Source organism: Nelumbo lutea, chromosome 7 (genome assembly GCF_056320005.1).
Source record: "Nelumbo lutea isolate HS-2025 chromosome 7, American lotus-T2T, whole genome shotgun sequence".
In the NCBI taxonomy this organism is placed as follows: Eukaryota; Viridiplantae; Streptophyta; class Magnoliopsida; order Proteales; family Nelumbonaceae; genus Nelumbo; species Nelumbo lutea.
This window is the reverse complement of record NC_142690.1, coordinates 58,075,613-58,096,743: the sequence shown is the minus strand read 5'-3', so window position 1 is coordinate 58,096,743 and position 21,131 is coordinate 58,075,613. Positions and strand designations below refer to the sequence as shown.

General features: G+C 38.2%; 1 protein-coding gene across 1 annotated transcript in view; it reads right to left on the bottom strand.

The window, feature by feature from the left end:
* The window catches only part of LOC148846543 (UDP-N-acetylglucosamine diphosphorylase 1-like), a 35,985-nt gene continuing 14,854 nt past the window's right edge, over window positions 1-21,131 (bottom strand). Inside the window, exons 5-15 of the mRNA XM_088953309.1 lie at window positions 13,836-13,928; window positions 13,620-13,732; window positions 13,466-13,540; window positions 11,835-11,874; window positions 11,655-11,737; window positions 11,489-11,566; window positions 4,181-4,324; window positions 3,395-3,462; window positions 988-1,102; window positions 704-860; window positions 1-381 (exon numbers count right to left, since the gene is read on the bottom strand). Of these exons, the coding sequence (XP_088809435.1) occupies window positions 284-381; window positions 704-860; window positions 988-1,102; window positions 3,395-3,462; window positions 4,181-4,324; window positions 11,489-11,566; window positions 11,655-11,737; window positions 11,835-11,874; window positions 13,466-13,540; window positions 13,620-13,732; window positions 13,836-13,928 (1,064 nt within the window). The 3' untranslated portion in view covers window positions 1-283. The remainder of the gene's footprint in view (window positions 382-703; window positions 861-987; window positions 1,103-3,394; window positions 3,463-4,180; window positions 4,325-11,488; window positions 11,567-11,654; window positions 11,738-11,834; window positions 11,875-13,465; window positions 13,541-13,619; window positions 13,733-13,835; window positions 13,929-21,131) is intronic.

Here is a 21,131-nt window from a genome sequence, read left to right as displayed (position 1 = left end):
TAACAAAAGAAGGTCCCAAGAATAAACCTTTAGGTTCATCTATCAAATGTAATCGCTGAAAATACAAGAGGATAGTGAATACAAAATTAACAATAAAGAATAGAATGGATGATGGATGATATATAAATATGCCAATTCTCTCACAAAAAAAAAAAAATTATACCTATTACCTTTCTAATTCACACATCAGATTACAACATCTATAAAGTACTTACTCATATAGGATGGACAAACCTCTAAATTCATTTAAATCTAACTGAACTTAGATCAGTAAAGTTCCGAACTAGAAAGTAATCTCACAGGGTGCATGAAATGTTCTTCCACGACATATAGCTTCTAAATTTTCTCCCGCATAAGAGCAGAGGGGTGAGATCTCTACACCTGGGTTCAACATAAGAATCCAAAGAAGCAAAAAAAGGTGTTAATATAGAGATAATTAAATTTTAATCAAATCTTGTTTGAGAGTCTATTTCTCATATACTATGTTAGTCTGTTTGCAATAGTTTGAGTTTTAGCAATAAGCACTTGTAGCTTCCCCATTTACACATAAAACCTAAAAGGATTGAGTGCTCAAGAGAATGTTGATGATGTAGATAAGGCCAGGCTTTCAGGGGTGTCTAGCACTTCGCTTTTATGGTTTATTGGGTGACATCTGTCACAACCCATGACATGAGCATGAAGGAATTAAAACAGCAAAAATTACCAGTTGCATATAATGGCACTGAATGTGTCAAGAAGCCACCTGCTGCAACCACCCAACGAGTGTGAAGACGGAGAACAAGCAAACGAGCACTATCGGGGGTATCAAAAGTTGACCCATTGGCATTTTTAACTGGTGCAAATTCCTCTTCACGTAAGACCTGATTATAGGAGTAAATCATTCCAAGTCCCAAAAAATTAGTGTAAACCAAAAATGGGCATTATTTCACTTCTGAAATAAAGGATGGAGGAGGACTGTAGGGGTTGGAAGGGAAGAAAGGGATCCACCTCAAAAAGAGCAGTTGAAGGAGCATATGTGAATGCATCAAATATGAATTGTTCCAACTTTAATCCCACGGTATATCCATGAATTGAAGGGATTTTCTTCTCAGCAAGGTGGAATCTGCATTCAATTGCATGGTACCAAGTTTTCCAGCATTAAAATAAATATTAGCAAACGAGTCCAAAAGTCTTCAAGAAAATGTCAATAAATATGAAACTGATTTATTCTGATAAATATTACAAAAAGAAACAAAAAACTTGCTCTGACCAGACACTTGTTTAGCGATCCCATCTTAACTATAAAGAGAAATGAAGAAAAAAAATTCCACAAACAAGAAAACAAACTACATCTATGATATGGGCATACAATGCATTTAAACTTAAGAATTTATAGAGCAACAGAAAACTGCATGAAAAAAGTTAAAATTCACAATGAACTGATCATAGATCCATAATTTTCATCCAAGTATAATAGACATATGGCATAGAAAGATAATTTAAACAATATCCACTATTGACCCTGTAAAGCAATGACCAAATATCAGAGAAGCATTTCCTCATTTGTTGAATCTTTTACAGAGGTTTGTGCTGTTATCATCCATTCTGTTAAAGAAAAACAATTGGATTTTTTTTCTTCTACAAAACAGTGGACAAAAGTTTATTAACATTAAGGGAACAAGAAATACATTCAAGGTCTTAAGTGTTGGGTTGACAGCTTTTGTATAAGAGATAAAAACTAGTGTCTAGATAACATCACAAGAAAGTTTGATAATGTTTCAAAAAAATCCCTCTTTAAGGAAATCCTTCCTACAAGCAACCCAAAAGTAAAGGATTCTTACTGTAGAATGATATATAAAAGAGAACCAACATCCCAGGAAAAAGCCTTCACAGTTTTCCACCCTCTAATTCATGTCACTCATGCAAGTTTCTTTCTTTTTTCTTTTTCTTCGTCTATCTTTTCTGTGTTTTTTTTTTTTTTTTTTTTTTTGGGGGGGGGGGGGGGTGTGCAAGTTTGTTGTTTCTAAAACCTTCATTGCTGATGAGTCATGTGAGTCTCTTACCAATGGAATATGGTGTTCTATCTTCTTTATCAATCCTCCATCAGCATCTACATTAAATTGAGAGGTGAAGCTAAAGGGGTTTTTGTTGCTTCCAGAATTCATGGGCTGCCAAGCGTGAGAATGCAGATTCAAACCTGAGAGCAATCACTTTGTGCAAAAAAAATGCCAAAGGTCAGGACTGTATCCAGCCACCCCTACCAAGACCCTGATACCTAGGACCAACATTAGGGAATGGCCTTTTACTAGAGACTCTTCTAATTCCAGCTTTCGGTCCTCCCTGGAAATAAATTGAATATGTTTCTAAAGTTGGAACATTGTTATAATTGTTTTATAATTTGGTGATGTTTATATTGGTGCTATCATCACCCTATTACTTGACGTCACAGGTGTTTCGACCCCTTCCTTTATTTTTTCATTTTTTTTTTTTTTTTCAAAAATTGGCTAGTGCAGTCGATCTAAGGCCCGCCTACCCCTTGAAATGGCTCAAGACCCCAAAAGCCGCTTATTTGGTGTATTTGTGATCTATCAATATGATATGTATTGGCTAATATGTTGTGAAATTTTAATCCTTTCTTGGTGTACCTCTCTTTTTCATTTTAATAAAAATCTTCTACGCTTTACTATCACAATGCTGGACAGCTGGAGGGGTTTTGTCAAAATGGTGTAGTTTCTGATTCTTCAGATGAAGCATCTTCCTTGGGCAGTGATCCAGAAGAAAGTTTGGATAGAGTGATCTAGATGTATACCAGTCCTAACAATTCTTCCATATCCATTAAATTTCTGAAATTAGATAGAATTAGGTATGGGAATCACAGGACAATTAAGTACTTCAGGCAATTGGATGTATGTGAATGGCTAGTCTTATACTCTTATAGAGCTGTGCAAAGAAGATAATGTAGTGGGTGCTCTGGTTTTGAGGATACTAACATAGGAGCTAATTTCCTCCAAGGGAGTGTCATATCTATTCAATTTGCTTGGCCTGGGGAAGGTGGTGGGCAGGAAGATGGCCATTAAAGGTTGGGGAAGAGGCAAGTGTAGAATAGCAGTTTGTAAATAAGTACCATTGCTATTGTTTTTGGTTGTTCTTGAGCAGAGTGTGTTACAGAGTGAGGTGGTCACTGTAGGTAGGGATCTTTAGATTCCTAGAGAGGTGGGTGCAAAAGGGATGGGCTTTAGTTAGGCTCTTCCTGACAAATGGCAATCCTTTATTTGCAATAATAAAATGAATGAATAAACTGTGGACCTAGTGACACTACACAAATATTAGGTTCTTTGAACATTCAGTTCCCATAAAAGTTTGCATTTGGAACACACACACACACACACACGAGAGAGAGAGAGAGAACACTGACATGCTGTCTTTCTCAAGGCCATTTGCCACTTGATTTAGAAAATCCAAAGTAAACATATGTAAGCACACCTGGAAAGCACACAACAAAAAAGTTTGAGAACTCAACATAAGATAAGTAATCTTAGACTAGAAAATCCTTCGGAGGATCTCTTAAGAACACAACTTCATAGAGCACAAACATGACTTTCTATAGTTCAAAAAGTTGACAAAACATTAATAAGGAAGCTTAGCATGCAGTTAGTGACAGGCTAATACTGCCAAACATCCTTAACTTAAAACTTCTTAGGAACAATTCACACTTAAATTTCAAAAGGCTAAAATCCTGTAACTTGGAAATGAAAGAACCAAACCTACACACACACACACACACAGGATTGGGGGACAAGAAAAAACAGCTGAGATCACTAACTGCCCACTCTATGTTTGCAGTACCTGAAATATCTACATGTTTTCCGTGAAGAAATTGAATGAATGAATTCACCTTTCTACTGCCTTTCTACTGAAACAAGCTTAAGGAACTACCGAGTGAAATCCATGGTAGACTGATAATGCAAACTTCCAAATTGTCAGTAACATGAAATGCAAAGAGGAAATTGTGAACACAATATCTTAATTAGAAAACCCTGCAATTTCACCCAGCAAGGATGCCAACTAACATACATGATATCACACTTATCTCTTAAAACATCACTGTGAAATTTTGGGCTTGAAAATGTATGCACAAGTAACATAGAATTACAATCAAGGCTACTGATACTAAATCAAAGACGATGGAAGGAAACTATACATTACTCCAACAAAAGCGAAGCCGTCCAGTCTCTTGATTGATTTCAGAAGCCAGCATTGGATCTAACTCACTATACTCAACCACAGCGAGAGGGCCACCTTTACCTTGTCGGACAAAAACACCAACCTTTTCTTGTGGGTATGCCTGCTACAAATTAAATTTTTGAAAGTATATTAGTAAATAATTTGACCATTTTGATAAAATACAATGGTAGTAACATTCTGAAGTAATAGTAAATAGATACAGGTTACCAACATAAGTAATGCAAGCAATCCATATACATTACAGCATTATAGAATTTAGTAAAAATGGCTTCTAAATGAGTTTTAAGTTTAAAATAAGAAGCATATATAGTTGTTTTCTGCAGATTCTTGTATTTGCATCTTCAGTTTGTAAGGATCAAAAATGCTACACTAGCATTTGATAACAAAGTCATTAAGTACTTCCTGGAGAAGATAGAGGCTACAACTGTGGAAGTCATATACCTCCTACACATCAGACCCAAGGTTTAAAATGTTGGTATTGGTGGGAATAAAAGTCATCCAAATATAGGAAATATGTTGGAAATGTTGTATGGAAATAGTGTATAAATTATAGACTATTTTTTTTTCTTTCTTTTATTCCTTCCTTTCTTTCTTCCCTTATTCTTTTCTTTCTTTTATTCCTTGTCTCATATTAAAACACGTGTAAGGAGATAACCATCCACAGCCTTGTCTATGAAACTTGGTTGACTATGGCTCCTTACTCCATCTTAACCCATAAAATCACTATTTTACATGTAAGGAGACAATTATCTACAGCCTTGTCCATGAAACATGGCTAATTATGGTTCCTTATTTCATTTTGACCTTGAAAATTATGAGTTTGTGTGGGGTAAGTGTTAAGAGTGTGAGGAAATTTCTGTCCTTTTATGAATATTTGTATTTGGATACCTATTCAAGGGCACATTTGTAATTTTGCTTGTGAAGTAAAACGAAAAGTCTCTTGGTGTGAACAATAACACACCAAGCATTCTTGACACTTTCTTCTTCTTCTTCTTCTTCTTCTTCTCAACATCTCTAAACCTTCCAACTTGGTATCAAAGCATCTCACGATCAAGGAAACTATTTGCTGTTGATTGTGACTCACAGACAGACCTACTGGCGTCAGTAGTCCGTACAATCAGCGACATCCTCATGGGTTTTTGATGATCATTGATTCACCTTGATTTTAGGGGAATTTTGGTATAAGTTTCATGGTGGTTTGAAGCTGTTTTAGATTTTTCTTGGATTTTTTGGATGAAAATTGGCGAAAAATCCAGATATAGAGTTTAGGGCTTGCATGCTAGTAAGGTGGGTTAGTTGCTGTTGAAACCTCTTGTATTTGAGTCATGGTAAACCCTTGGAACTATAGGAAGTAATCCTGAATTTTTTGGAGCCCTAAAACCTTTTTGGGAATTATTTTTCTTCCCATGTTTTGTCGCCAGTACCTACTTTTCTTAGTTTTTAGCTGTAACTCGTGTCTAACCTTGTGGGAAAGGTGTTTGGGAGTTCAGCTAGTGTTGGAATATTGTGGTGCTGGTGAGAAATATTTTTTTTGGAGGGGTTGTGATCAATGAACTCACACAAAGACATCCGCATACGTATCTCTTGGGAAGCGATGACAATGCCGAAGGGCAGATCACTACTGTAAAACTTGATGGAACAAATTTTCTTGAATGGTCTCAATCAGCCAAGCTTACAATCGGTGGAAGAGGTAAGCTCGAATTTATTACCAGTAAGGAAGCTAAGCCGAATCCTGAAGATCCAAACTGTTCCATGAGATTACTATGAAAATACTCCTTTGCGTTGTCCGACTAGAAAATAAGAATCTCAGTCTGGAATTGAGTAAAAATCATGCGTTGAAAATCTTTTACAATCTTCAGCACCCCATCTCTAGATCGCATAGGATAAATACAGGTATACCTAGAGTAGTCATCAATTAAAGTAATGAAATACTTAAAGCCAATTTCAGAAGGTAAAGTAACAAGGCCCCAAACATCAAAATAAACGATGTGAAAAGGAAATTCATATCTTTTATTTCTTAAAGGAAATAACTTCTACAATGTTTACTCAATTGACATGTTTGACATTGCAACTCATTTAATGATAAAGACTTAAAATAACTCTGGAAACATAACCTTTAACGACTCAAAAGAAAAATGACCAAGACGATTATGCCATAAGTAGGGTTGACTCTCACTAGGCGGACTCGAAGACTCTGCAACCACAAGAGTAGCTTGATTCTCCAACACGTAGAGACCATCCACCATACTTACTTTACCAATCGTCCTCCCTAAGGTCAAATCTTGGGACACATAAGAAGGAAATAAGGTTACTGAGTAATTTAAAGAGTGAGTAATACTACTGATGGAAAGTAAATTTATAGGCAATTTTGGAACATAAAACACATTTGAGAGGGTAAGGCCAAATAGAAGGGAGATGGTTCCTTCATCGGCTATGATAGAGAATCAACCATCATCTAGTCTCACCTTATCTCTTCTAGAGAGGAGGTTATATGTCTGAAACAAATTTGACATACCAGTCATGTGATTTGAAGCTTCAGAGTTAATTGTTCAAGGGATTTAGATGTATGAGATGACACATAGAAGGTAGTGGCAAAGTTACCTGATGTAGATGCAAAAAAGGTAGGAGTAGGGCCAGAATCCACCTGACGAAGTGTCCTACCATATAGCTCCAAATGGTCACCAAAAGAATTGATAATCTCTTCCTTGGGATCAGAACTAGAGGGATGTCCTTGAGATACCATGGGAATAGTTTCTTGAGAGGCCACATTTACTGAATTGTATTTCTTCTGATTCTACTGACTTGGCTTTTTTCCTTGATCAAATGCTGATTTTTTACTCAATTCCTTAGCCCACTTAGGCTTCCCATGGAGATCCCAGCATGTGTCTCTAGTGTGCCTAGACTTTTGTTAGTGTGTACACTAAAGTTTGTCTTTATCATCCACCCACTTTTGAAAGCCACCCTTCTTAAAAGAACCCCCTCCATTTCCACTTGTACCTCCCTTGACTACTAGGGCAACCAGTTCCCCGTTTGAACAATTCATCACACATCTACTCTCCTCAGACTAGACCAAGGCATAGACCTCCTGGACTGAAGATAGGTCATTGCTTCTCAATACCTGTACTCTGATAGACTCATATATAGGATTCAGCCCCAAGAGAAAAGCAAATACCCTCTGCTAGGAGACAGGGGACTTGTAAGCTTTTGCATCTTCATCACACTTCCAATTCATACTTTGATAATGGTCCAGCTCTTTCCAGATTGATGTCAAATCTGAGTAATATATTAAGAGACTCCTCTCCCCTTGCTTACAAGTGGATGATTTAGCTTGCAATTCGTAGATCTCTGCATTGTGTCTTTGTTCTAAATAGGTAGATTTTGCTTGTTCCCATATTTCACAAGCTGTTTGAGCCCACATAAAATTTTTCCTCACTTGTGGCAGCATGGACACCAAGAACCACAACATCACCATACTATTCTCTTGATCCCATCTGTCATGTTTAGCACTTCTAGTCTTTGGTTCCTTCACCTTAACCATTGATATACCCTATTTTTCCCTTGGCAGTAATGTAGAGCTTAATTCCCCTGGACCATTCAAGGAAATTGAGTCCATCAAAGGGAATCACAACCACAAAGAAACTCATATCCATCCCCTCACTCTTTTCGTTTTGACCTACACAACACCTGAAGTTGCAGAATTTTCAGAGGACATAATTCTGTTCACTATTCAGCTCCAAGTACACACCCAAGGGTCTGTCCTGACACAAATCAGTCCTAGAAGCACACTAGAACTACAGTTCACATACTGCAGTCTGGACACAATCTGGACACAAACCAGCTCTATTTTTTCCCAAAAAACAAATTTTAGGTTATTTTTAGGGCAGAAACAGACTCCACAGTCACGGTCCACCACAATTCCAGACCATGTTATCACCTCAACCACCAGGAGGGACCATGAGCAATGTTTCCAGTCAAAAACAAGTCATTCGCGACCTACAGAATTCCCATTCTTAGGTATAAGGATCACACGATCTACAGAAAAAGGGTTAGAAACCGAATACACACTTCCTCACAGCATTTAGAAACTTCAGTATCTGTTTTTCTTGGTACACGACCTAGGGGGAGAAGAAAGAGGTAAAGAACTCTGCTGTATCAGTCAAAAGTTGATCCTTTTGATCTCGATCTGAAGTAGGCAGCAAGAAGAAGAGAAAAAATTGATTGATCTGTTCTTAATCCCAGTCGTTATGCTCTGCTACCGTATTAGAAGAAAAAACAGTAGAAAAAATAAAAAAGAAGAAGAGGAGGAAGAGAGAAGAAAGAGGTGATCCAAAAATAGTTCTGGCAGTACCAGAATTTATTAATATATATAGGGCAGCACTTAAAACAACCATAAAGACATATTTACCCCTTGTGGCACCTACAACAGATAAAACTATCTATTCTAACACAAACCACCCTCTCAAAATTGTTTCCTGGAATCCCTTTGTGCATCTTAAAGATCTCTCTTTTCTAACTCCATAAAAATAACCAATCAAAGAAAAAAAATCCATAGAAGCTTTTTTATTGATAAATAAAATCATCTTCCATTAATTTAATGATTGGTTACATGAAAATCCCCTTAGAGGCGCGAGGTGCCACCTCTCCGAACAGCAAATACAATAACTACAACAGAGATTACATGAATGTTGATGTTAAACAAGAGTTACAGTTGTGCCCAGAACAATATTTCCCTATTTATCCCTTGTTTTGCCAAGACAAATCGGCAAATGCATTAGCTGATCTCCCAACCCATTGTACTGTTATAGACATATTTCTTGTCAGCCATTTGAATTTCTTTAACTCATTTTTGTAGCCCCAAGTGACATCCTCCGGATTATTTAACCAGTCCACCACTATTTTAGAATCTCCTTCAATCAGAAGCTGTTCCACTTCCACTTCTTTTGCAAGAAGTATTCCTTGTATTGCAGCTAACAGTTCTGCCTGGATAGAGTTCCCAACACCTAAAGGGCCATAGTAGAGTAAGACAACCTCTCTAGAGTCATTCCTCAGTACACCTCCCATCCCAGAGGGACCCGGGTTACCCTGGCTACTCCCATCAAAATTCAGCTTCAAAGAACCAAGAGGAGGGGGGGACCCAGCTAGTTAATACCCTTACCTTGTAGGAGGAACAGCTTGCTACCAATTTCCAATCCTTCCAACAATCAATAAAAGAAAATTGGTTAAATAATTCTAGAGTCTTTAACCATTGTATTGACTTGTACATAATGCAGTCCTTTAAGGCTTGACTGCTCCTTCCTTTTTCTTGGAAGATCCTAGCATTCCTTTCTTCCCATACTGTCCATAACAATACTGCTTGCGTGCACCTCCACATTTTCCTTCCTCTTTTATGGGGCCAAGAGAAAAAAGAAGGGTTAAAGATTGTGCTTACTTCTGCTGGCATATCCCAACTATGCCCAAACAAAGATAGAAGCCAAACCCAGAGCTCTGTAGTTACACTACAAGTTAAAAATAGATGATTACAATCCTCACCATGAGATCTGCAAAGAATGCACCAGTTTGGTGAAATGCAAAGGACGGGTCTTCTCTTTTGTAGGTTATCCATTGTGTTTACTTTACCATGCCACACTTCCCAACACAAAGCCATAACCTTGGGGGGGACCGGCCTACACCAGAATTCTTTGGAAGGGAAACTTTGTTGAGAGGAAGTTTGGCAGAGGAAATTGAAAAAGGAGCCACAAGAAAAAGACCCATTGGGGTGAATGGCCCAAATCCTTTTATTAGGTTTCGAGGGATCTAGCCAAACCTTATCAAGGAGACACAAAAGAGTAGACAAACACTCAATTTCCCCATCCCTTAACCCTCTTCAGAAACCAAAATCCCAAGATAACGCTGACAAATTTAAAATCGACGGAAGGAATTTTGAGATCACCTCTTTTTTATACAAAGAAACAAAGTACAAAGAAGGAAAAAGGTCTTTTAGAGGGAGATCTCCAACCCAAATGTCCTCCCAAAACCGAATAGAATTACTAGAACAAGCATCATGCCTGACACAACTGAGGAACTGCGGAAGAATTTTCTGAATTGATTTCCATGGTGTGGCTAGGTTAGCCCTCCTTGATGCACTAGCATCCCAACCACTCGCTGTACATCCATGAATATTCTTCACTACTTTGTGCCAGAGTCTATCTCGCTCCAAAGGCCACCTCCACAACCACTTTCCTAACAAAGATGAGTTTTGTTAAGCACATTCCCAAGCCCTAATCCTCTTTGCTTCTACCCACAATCCCCCAATTAATTAAGTGATCTTTTATACCTTCTCCCGGTTCCCAAAGAAAATCTCTCATCAATTTTTCCAATTTCTTTGCTTCCCTAGACAATATTCTAAAGACAGAGAGGTAATAGGTAGGTAGATTCATGAGGGTAGCTTTTATCAAAGGGATCCTCCCACCCAAAGAGATATAATTTTTCTTCCACACAGCTAATCTCTTTTTGATCTTCTCCAAGACTAGGGTCTAGAACCTACTCTCCCTAGGGTTTGCTCCTAACGGAAGCCCTAAGTAGGACAAAGGCCAAGAAGAAATGGAACACTGAAGACAATCTGCAACCGCCTCAACCTCCTCAAAGTCTAGCTTTACTCTGGCTATGCAACTTTCTCCTAGATTGATTTTCAAATTGGGAACTCCTTCAAAAGCTCTAATCAATTCTTTCAGGTTTTTCACCTTCTCATTCGGTTTGTGCCTACTCTCCATCCCCTTATCACATCTTCCCTATCAGCCCTAGTTATAATTCAACTGAACACATCAGCTACCAAGGTAAAGAGAAAAGGTGAAAGTGGGTCCCCAAAAAATTATAAACAAAACTTTATTTCCTCTAGGTTATCATTGGATGGATTACAAAGACAACGAGAGAAGCTTGAGAGACATAATGAAGGACTCCCCCCCCCCCAACCATCAAATGTATTTTCTTTCAATTTTATTCTTATTTCTTTTCATTTATTTCTTCATCTTGTAAGACATAATTTTGGGGGATAAAACAAAAATCATGGGCCTAATTTTCTTCCCATTTTCTTTTCCTTATTAGGTTTTCTACCCAACTGCATTCTTGAAAATATATTTCCATCTTACTTTCTTTTCTTTTTTACTTTCTATGCAACCAAACACAGTCTAAGAAAATAAGTAGGCGAAAATTCAAAGCCTGAACTGCATCAAGAGTTTACTAAAGAACTGTTTCACTAGGAACAATTTGATAATTTTGTGTCAATTACCTTACGGACAACTTTTGCTGATGCAGCTACTCCTTTATCAATAAAATATCCTAAGGAAGTTGGATCCGCAACACGAACCTGATTTCAAGATATTGAAAACTATAAATCAAAAAAGAAGATGATTATCAGAAACCTTAGCAATGAGTAACAGAAGAAAGAGTCTCACCAATGCATTATCAACTCCATAGCAATCCAAATATCTCACACCTCTCATGGCCATATCCTCCAACAATCTTGAATATTTCAGAGCTGATTAATAAGTTCAATCAAAAAAAGAATCAGTATTTACTCACCAAATAGGAGGAAACCATGGGATTAAGATGCTGTAATAACCTAAAGATGATACCTGAGTAAACTCCCCCATTTCCATCTGGAGCCTTTGCTACCTGGCTTCAAAAAACACATATTAAATGTCTACTACAAGAAAAAAAGTATACTTCGAAAAAACTGTGCCTCCAAAAGATAGCAAAATAACATGATTATTGAATAGCAAAGAGTTATAGTATATATGAATCTCGAATTTTATTTCTCTTGCATGAGACCTAAAACCTGAGATTGGCATTACTAAAGGTTACAATCTATATAGAAGATTAACATTATAAAATTGTCTTCATGCAGTCTGCAGATCCTTATGAAACAGGAAAAATTAAGGAGATTATGAGGGTAAAGAAAGTGTAAAAGGAAGAGAAAGGGAGAAAACAAAGACAAATAGAAGAAAGAGGGCAGGGGAGGAAGGAGGAAAGGAAAGAAATGAAGTAAACAAAACAAGGAAGGGGGAAGGAGAGGAGGTAACTTGCACTCCCCTCAAATTGTTCGAACTGATTCAGAGGTAATACAAGATGGGGAGGTTAATATAGAAAAGTTGGTAGAGAGGGAGGTTCAGATTGGGAAATCACTTGGATTAGTCTTCTGGGGTAGGGAAGGTTTTGCCAAAATTTCATTTGAGAAATTTGAGTAGAAGAAGAAAGAAGAGAAAGAGAGAAAAAGAGAAATCCTAGAGAAAAGCAAGGGGTGGAACAAGGAAGAGGAAGAAGAGGAAAGTTTGGATGAGAACGAGTAAAGAGGAATAGGACAGTGGGGGAGGGGGGAGGGGAAGAGGGATGAAGATTCTCAGTTGAAAGGTGGGAGGTTTGAGGGATGGAAAAGACGGAAATGGTAAGAAATTTAATTACAAACACCAAAACAGTTGTGGTATTGTTGGAGGAAAAAAATTGGAAAGTTTTGACTTCAGATTGAAACTGGATATTTGGGGAGAGGAGGGCGCAGAATGGGTGGACCTACAAGCTTCGGGATTGTCAGGAGGGGTTGTGATAATTTGGTGTTCAGAAGTCTCCAAAGTTGATTTATTGGAAAATTTATGGAATTCACTTGTGTTACAGCCTTGTAATGTAGATGCATTCTCAGTTTAAAATCCTGGACATGTAATAGAAGTATGTACTTGATGTTGGTGTGTCATCTAGACAACCAATGTGATAGGATGTAATCTTTGCTTTTAATAAATTTTCTTTCTTCTTGATTCTTCAAAAAAAAAAAATTAATCAGTTCTAGTTAGAAGACACTAACTTGGAAATAGGATCTACAAAATTCGACATCAATGAAATAGGCAAGACCTTGGTTCTTACCAAACTTGGCCCACATTTCTCCTTTTCCACATTTTTCTTATGGAAACTGTTGCAGTTATCACTTCTTTGACAATATGACACTTAAAGGAACTATCCTAATCACTTCTTCCCTATTCACTTTAAATTATTTCAATCATTGTTTCTTTAAAATCAACAGGAAGCATAATAATCATCTGAAACTGAAATTCTAGCATGCATAATTGAATTCATCCATGGATGCTATGTTGAGTTGAAAGCAAGCATATCAAGTGAGGTTGAAATACCAAAAGATCACTAGGCCATCTAATTAATATTTTCAGATTGCTCCAAACCATAAAAATAAAAATAGCATGTAAAGAAACAGGTAAAATCATACTTTATATGGAGTCTCCATGATAAATCTGCCATCTTTAGAAATACAAGGTATAGTACCTTGTTGGAAGAATGTGACCTGCAGTAAAGAAAAAGATCTCCATAAGAAAGAGAGCGAGAGAGCCAATAACAACAATAACGAAGTGTACATATCTTACTTGATCAGGTTCAAGGCCAAAATATTTATGACTTTCAAAAAACTTGCGTGTAGCATCATCAGTGAATGGGCTAGTCATTATATACCAATGTATTGGCACAAAACCAGCTGAGCCTGCAGATAATAATATATAAGGAAAGAGATGAAAAAAAAAAACGTTGGGATTACAAGTGATACAAATTGGAATAAACTGAAAGTAGAGAAAGTAAAATCTTACCCTCATTTACAGATTGAGCTGCAAGTCTTTGAACGCATAAAATTCTTTCTGCTTGGAGTTGAAATAATGACTTTCCTGATGGAAGCCCAATGTCTAATATAATAGAAAGTAAAAGGTATAAGCAAATGGATTATGGAACCATCTGAACTATAAGATGATCCAACATGGCAAACTACATTATTAAAATTTAAAAGATGCAGGACTCTGTATATTAATATTTTTTAAACCAATAAACACAGAACTGTAACTAGACTTCTGAAAAAAAAAAAGAGCCAAGATGTTATCAACAGTTTTGGATATACTATGTTTTCATAGTAACTATAAAGCTAATGGATGTTCTGATTTAAGATCCCAGATACAGATGGAATACACAGAAGCAAGTCTTCATTTCATAAAAGCCAGGATAAATATGTATCTGGATTTCCTACTCAATACTTAATATCATAATTTCTATTTTCAGTTCCCAAGGTACTTATCTTTTTTAAAACTTATATCCAATCAAATTTGAAGGATATTATTATATTTATTTGTGAAAAATACCATTTGTATTTTTAGGGAGATAAGGCAACTGACAGTATAGGCATGAATTTGCTTAAAGTGCACACAATGAACTGCCAACAGTTATGTTGATGCATTATCCAAACAAGGAGCTAACAGGGAGAGATTATTCTGGGGTTTGGTCCAATAGGATAAATGATTGGGTGTTTCTGACACAAAACTATGTACATACTATTCTTTTGAAACAACTAATAAAGATTTACAGTTATTAGTAAAAAATATACTGGTTGTATTTTTCTATGGAAACAAATAAGTAAATTGTTATAAATTATGAGAACATTACTTTTTATCAGTAACATAACTGAGACGTTATTGATTATGAAACCATTTTGATATACACCACCTACTCTCCAAGTGCATGAGATATAGATCTAGATCTAGATGACAACAAAATCTATCAAAACAGCAATTCAAGTAAGAAGCCAGTGTCTCTACTTCCCTTATAATAAGTCTTAGAGTCCAATGTCCTTCCACCCCCAAAAGAAACCAAGTTCTAGCTACTTGGCAGTCCCCTTGAACAATTAAACACTCCAACCTGCAGCATATGCTAATTTTAATCCTTTGAGTAGTGCAAGAAGCTTGGCCCTTGGAGGACTCTCTACTCCAACTGGGATAAATATGCATATGTTTACTGCATGATTTCTGAACTCTCCTCACACGAGATTGTCTTAGAGTACCCAGAGAATTTCCACCAGAATTAAGGTTTCATCATCATATGGGGTTGGCGACATAAATCTTGTCTTCCCATTCCATTCCTTTTAGTTCCATATACATTGTTAAATTATGAGCCTTTAAATGATTTCTTATTACTTCAACCCATATCCTTTTTGTTCTTCTCCTTCAACTTGTAATAGATCACTTCTTACAGGTGCTGTACATGGTCTTCCCTGCATACCACCAAGCCATCTTAGTCTAATTTCCCTCATTTTATCAACTATCGGAGCTACTCCTAGGCTCCTTCAATTGAATTAATTTCTGACCTTGTCCCTTATAGTTTGTCCCTGTTGAAACTGAAGAGAGGAGAGTTGACTGTTCTGCAATGAGGGTTTGAGAAGAGGATTTCGAACACACCCTCTCTCAACCCCCTAACACTGTTTTATTACATATATTTGAATAATTACAAGGAGGCCCTTAGTTGGGCAAGAATTTACAAAGAACTTAATATTGACAGGATGGGCCCAAAATAACAAGAAGAATAAACAACCTATGGGCCATTCGGCCCATCTTCTCTACACTCCCCCTCAAACTGAGCATAGATGTCAATCATGCCAAGCTTGCTGGTATCATGCTGAAGTTTTGCCTTGGGAATGCCTTTGGTAAGAAAATCTGCCAACTGCCCTTCAGATGTGATGAAAGGAAGACACACTTCACCCGAAGAGACCCTTTCCCTAATGAAGTGTCGATCAACTTCAATATGCTTGGTTCTATCATGTTGCACTAGGTTGTGAGCAATGTTGATGGCAGCCTGATTATCACAGTACAACATCATTGGCTTGTCATATTCAACTCCAAGTTCTTCCATCAAAGATTTTAGCCATAATAATTCAGAAACCCCATGTGCCATGGCCCTGTATTCTGCTTCAGCAGAAGACCGAGCAACAACCGATTGTTTCTTGCTTCTCCAAGAAACAACATTACCAGCTACCAAGCTGCAATACCAAGAGGTAGATCTTCTGTCATCAATGTTCCCGGCCCAATCAGCACCGGTGTAAGCTTCAAGTTTCATACGACCATGCTTGGCAAACAGAATACCCTTTCTTGGGGAGCCCTTCAAATAACATAGGATTCTCTCTGCAGCTGCCAAATGAGTGTCTCGAGGAGCATGCATGAATTGGATAATGCAACTGAATGCATATGCAATATCTGGCCGAGTCATGCATAGGTACAAAAGTTTCCCAAGAAGTCTCTGAAAGATTCCTTTGTCTTCTAACAATGTCCCTTCTGAGGCTGAGAGTTTATGACTCATATCAATAGGAGTAGCCGCAGGTCTAGCACCCATCTTTCTAGTTTCAGAGAGCAAGTCAAGAACATACTTCCTTTGGGAGATAAGAATCCCATCCTTGGATCGAGCCACTTCTATGCCAAGAAAGTATCTCAATTCCTCCAAATCTTTAATCTCAAACTCTGTATGGAGAAAAGATTTTAGATCATGAATTCCTGAGGCATCATTACCCGTTACTACAATATCATCTACATACACAATGAGGTATACTGCCAGAGGTTCACTCCTCTTCACAAAAAGAGTATGATCGGACTGTGTCTACACATAACCAAAATTAACAAGTGCTGTTCTAAATCTCTCAAACCATGCTCTAGGGGACTGTTTTAGTCCATAAAGAGATTTCTTCAGCCTGCATACCTTCCCTTTCATATCAGTTCCATACATCCTTGGAGGAAGAGACATGTAAACCTCCTCATGTAATTCACCATTCAGAAATGCATTCTTCACATCTAATTGATAAAGGGGCCAGTCAAAGTGAGTAGCTAAAGATAGAAGAACCCTCACAAATGTCATCTTGGCAACAGGTGCAAAAGTCTCTAAATAATCAATCCCATGTGTCTGTGTATAGCCTTTTGCAACCAGCCTGGCCTTGTACCTTTCAATGGTGCCATCAGCTCTATATTTGATAGTAAAGACCCACTTGCAACCAACAGGATCCTTCCCTTCAGGCAAATCCACCACTTCCCATGTGTCATTCTTGTGTAGGGCATCGATTTCAGATTTCATAGCATCCCTCCATTCTGGAATCTTAATAGCTTCTGACACAGACTTGGGAATAGGATGAGAAGCAACAGAAGAGAGATAGGCAAAGTATGAAGGTGAAAGCAAACTGTAAGAAAGGTGCTTGGAAATGCAGTGTGCAGTGCACTTCCGTTTTCCTTTTCTAACAGCAATGGGAATATCAAGGTCAGGGAAGGATGAATCCAAAGGTGCCGAACCAGCACTTGTTGTCTCTTCTGTGACTGGAAGTGTATGAGGCTCATGTGTTTAGGAGAAACAACCTGCACATTTTTGGATATTTGCCTTTGATACACCTTAGGATTGAGGATAGGACGAGGAGGTAGAGTACTGGGACAAGGAGAATGGAACGACTGATCCACCCTTGATTCATTTGAAGGAGAGGCAGACACATCAAGAGACTCAACAGGGACAGGAAGAGGAAGAGCAAACACCTGTGTCAAATCCTCCCCCTGTGGACAATGTCCTTCTGGAGAGGAACCATAAAAAGGGGAAAACTCATCAAAGGTGACATCCATTGAGACATACCGATTGCCAGACTTTGGATCAAAACAACAATAACCCTTCTGTGTAGGGGAATAACCAAGGAAGATACACTTTTGAGCTTTGGGTTCAAACTTATGCCTTTGGACACTTGGAACATGTACATAACAGGTGCAGCCAAAGACACAAATAGGAACAGGAAAAAGGTCTTTGTCCGGATGAAGAAGAGTGAAGGGAGACTTAAACCCCAAAACCCTGGATGGCATGCGATTTATAAGATAGGTAGCAGTAAGTACAGCATCACCCCAAAACCTGGTAGGAACATGTGAGGCAAATAAGATACTTCTTGCAACCTCAACAATATGCCTGTTTTTCCTCTCAGCAACCCCATTCTGTTCTGGGGTCCTAGCACATGAGCTTTGATGAATAACCCCCATGTCAGAAAGATAGCAGGATAGGTTTTTCTCAAGGTATTCTTTTGCATTGTCCGATCTGAAGATTTTAATCCTGGTATCAAATTGGGTTAGAACAAATTCATGGAATTGTTTTACAAGTCTTGGAACTTCATCACGAGATTTCATCAGGAATATCCAAGTGAACCGTGAAAAGTCATCAATAAACATGATAAAATATTTGTAGCCACCCATGGAGGGTAAGTGGTAAGGTCCCCACACATCAGAATGCACAATATTAAAAGGAACAGAAGATCTTTTATTGCTCAAAGGATACTTGCTTCTACAATGCTTTGACAATTCACAAGACTCACAATGAAGACTGGACAGACTAATTCCCTTAAACAGTTCAGGGAATAGATGACTCAAGGCGGAAAAAGACAGATGACTAAAACGACAATGATACAACATAATCCGACTAACAGACTCTGAAGAGACAGATCCAAGAGCAACATTCCCAAGATGATCAGTGCATTGTCCTGGAGTATCAAGCAGGTATATTCCGTTCGCCTCATGGCCACTCCCAATCACCTTCTGAGACTCCAGATCCTGAAAAACACAGTAGGAAGGAAAAAATGTTACACAACAGTTTAGTGACTTGGTTAAACTGCTCACAGACAACAAATTTGTATTTAGTTTAGGTACATGAAGGGCAGAAGGTAATTACAAGGAATCCGTAGCCTTGATGGTTCCCTTACCAGAGATAGGGGCAAGTGAACCATCAGCTAAAGTGATTTTATCACGTCCAGGAAGTAAGTCATATGAAACAAACAAGGTAGACATATTGGTCATATGGTCAGAAGCACCTGAGTCAATAATCCAAGGGATCTTGAGATTACCTGAAGATGTAGCATGATTAGCAGAAGCCCTTACACCTGAATGAGCAAATGCTGAAGTAGTAGAATTTCCTGAAGGGTCGGAATGAGAGGTCACATCACTCAGCTGACTGATCATCTTCCCAAACTTTTCATATTCTGCGCTCATGGCTGCCAACTGTGCAGAAGCAGACATCTCTTCACTATCTGGCCCGGCAGCTACATTTGCACTTCCTGATCTTTTACTATCATGTTTTTTCTGAAACCGAATGGGAACAAGATTAGGATGTAACTTCCAGCACTTGTCTTTGGTGTGCTTCGGTTTCTTGCAGTACTCACATATAACTTCTTTCTTTCCTGTGCCACTAGAAGTTCCAACATTCCCTTTAGGTTTAATCCCCGTATTGGCAAAGTGATCATTAATATCAGCCCCTTGAACTTGGACAACCCTTCACTACTCACCAATGCATAAGCTTGTGACAAAGAGACACACTCCTTGGAAAGAATATTTTGTTTTGTGATATCATATTCTAGGTTTAGTCCAGTTAAGAACTCAAAAACCCTGTTCCTTTCAACCAATTTCCTGTAAGTCTCTGCATCATTGGTGGTGTGCCAAGTTACAGCTTCTATTAGGTCAATCTCTTGCCGTAGGTATTTCAGGGTTGAGAAATATACAGCAAGAGGTTTCTCTCCTTGCCTTAAATTCTTTACATCACTTCTCAATTTATATACCCGGGCCACATTGAGGTTTTGGGAATAGGTTTCTGCAACACTGTCCCAAATTTCTTTTGCTGAATTCATCCATAGGTAGTGTTGACTGATTTGTGGCTGCATTAAGTTCACAAGCCACCCAATGATAGTGTAATTTTCTTGCATCCACTTCTCGTAGGATGGATCATCTTCTGGGGGAGCCTTCTTAGTCCCGGAAATGAACCCCCACTTTCCTCTACTACATACATGAATCTTTACTGATAGTGACCATGCCAGATAATTAGTTCCATCTAGTTTAACTGTGGTCACAGTCAATAAGGAATCACTTGGAGTCCCCTGAACCAGTCCATATTCAGCACCACTTTTGTTTTCAAACTCTGATGAGTACATCATGTAAATACTCCAAATATGATTTCAGATGACTTCTACAAGTATACTGTATAAGGACAAGCAATAACTGAGTTCAGCCGACCACAAGGAGGCAACACACTGAGTTCAGCCGACCACAAGAAGACAATACACTGAGTTCAGGCTTCAAGAAGTAATCAGAAACTCCTAGGCATTGTGCACTCAGCCGAAGTACCTTTTCAAAGTTGTACACTCAGCCAAGAAGGGTAAGTACCAATCGGTATTGCTGAATAGGCATTTTCACAAACACAGTGTGAGCAATAGAGACAACCCCATTGTCAAGGAAGAGAAAAGACCCCAAAAACAGTTCGTACAACCCCCTAAAACAGCCAAACAAGAGTAACAATACACAGCCTTGTTACAAGGATGTTTCAGCAGGTTTTAACAGTCCAAGAAGAAGAGAAAAAACAGCCCAGAAATTCCTGGGTTAAACCAGATTTAATGCAGTTGAAGGTAGTACAAAACAGCTAGGATTTTCGAACACTTCAACAGTCCAAACACAGACGAAGGTAATACAAAAGAGAACCAGAAAACTGAGCACAACTTACAGTTCGAGCTTCAACAGTCCAAACACAGTCGAGCTTCAAAACAGAACGGAGCTGTTCCCCTTCCCCTCCTTTTTTTTCTTCTTCTCTGATTCTTCCTGGTCACCGAACCCCTTCTCCAAGAGATTCTAGTCTTGGACTCGTCCAATGACCTCCAAGAATCAGGCAGTACGTGACTAAGCCTCCAGCCCTAGGATATTCAAGTTCAGATACGCTCTGATACCATGTTGAAACTGAAGAGAGGAGAGTTTGAGTGTTCTGCAATGAGGGTTTGAGAAGAGGATTTCGAACACGCCCTCTCTCAGCCCCCTAACACTGTTTTATTAGATATATTTGAATAATTACAAGGAGGCCCTTAGTTGGGCAAGAATTTACAAAGAACTTAATATTGACAGGATGGGCCCAAAATAACAAGAAGAATAAACAACCTATGGGCCATTCAGCCCATCTTCTCTACAGTCCCTTCGTCCATATCAAAATTAGCATTTTTTACTACACTCGTGTTTTGGATATGTTGTTATCCTACATTCATTTTCTGGCCTTACAACCATTTTATAAAAATTTCCTTTTAGCCTACGTGGTAC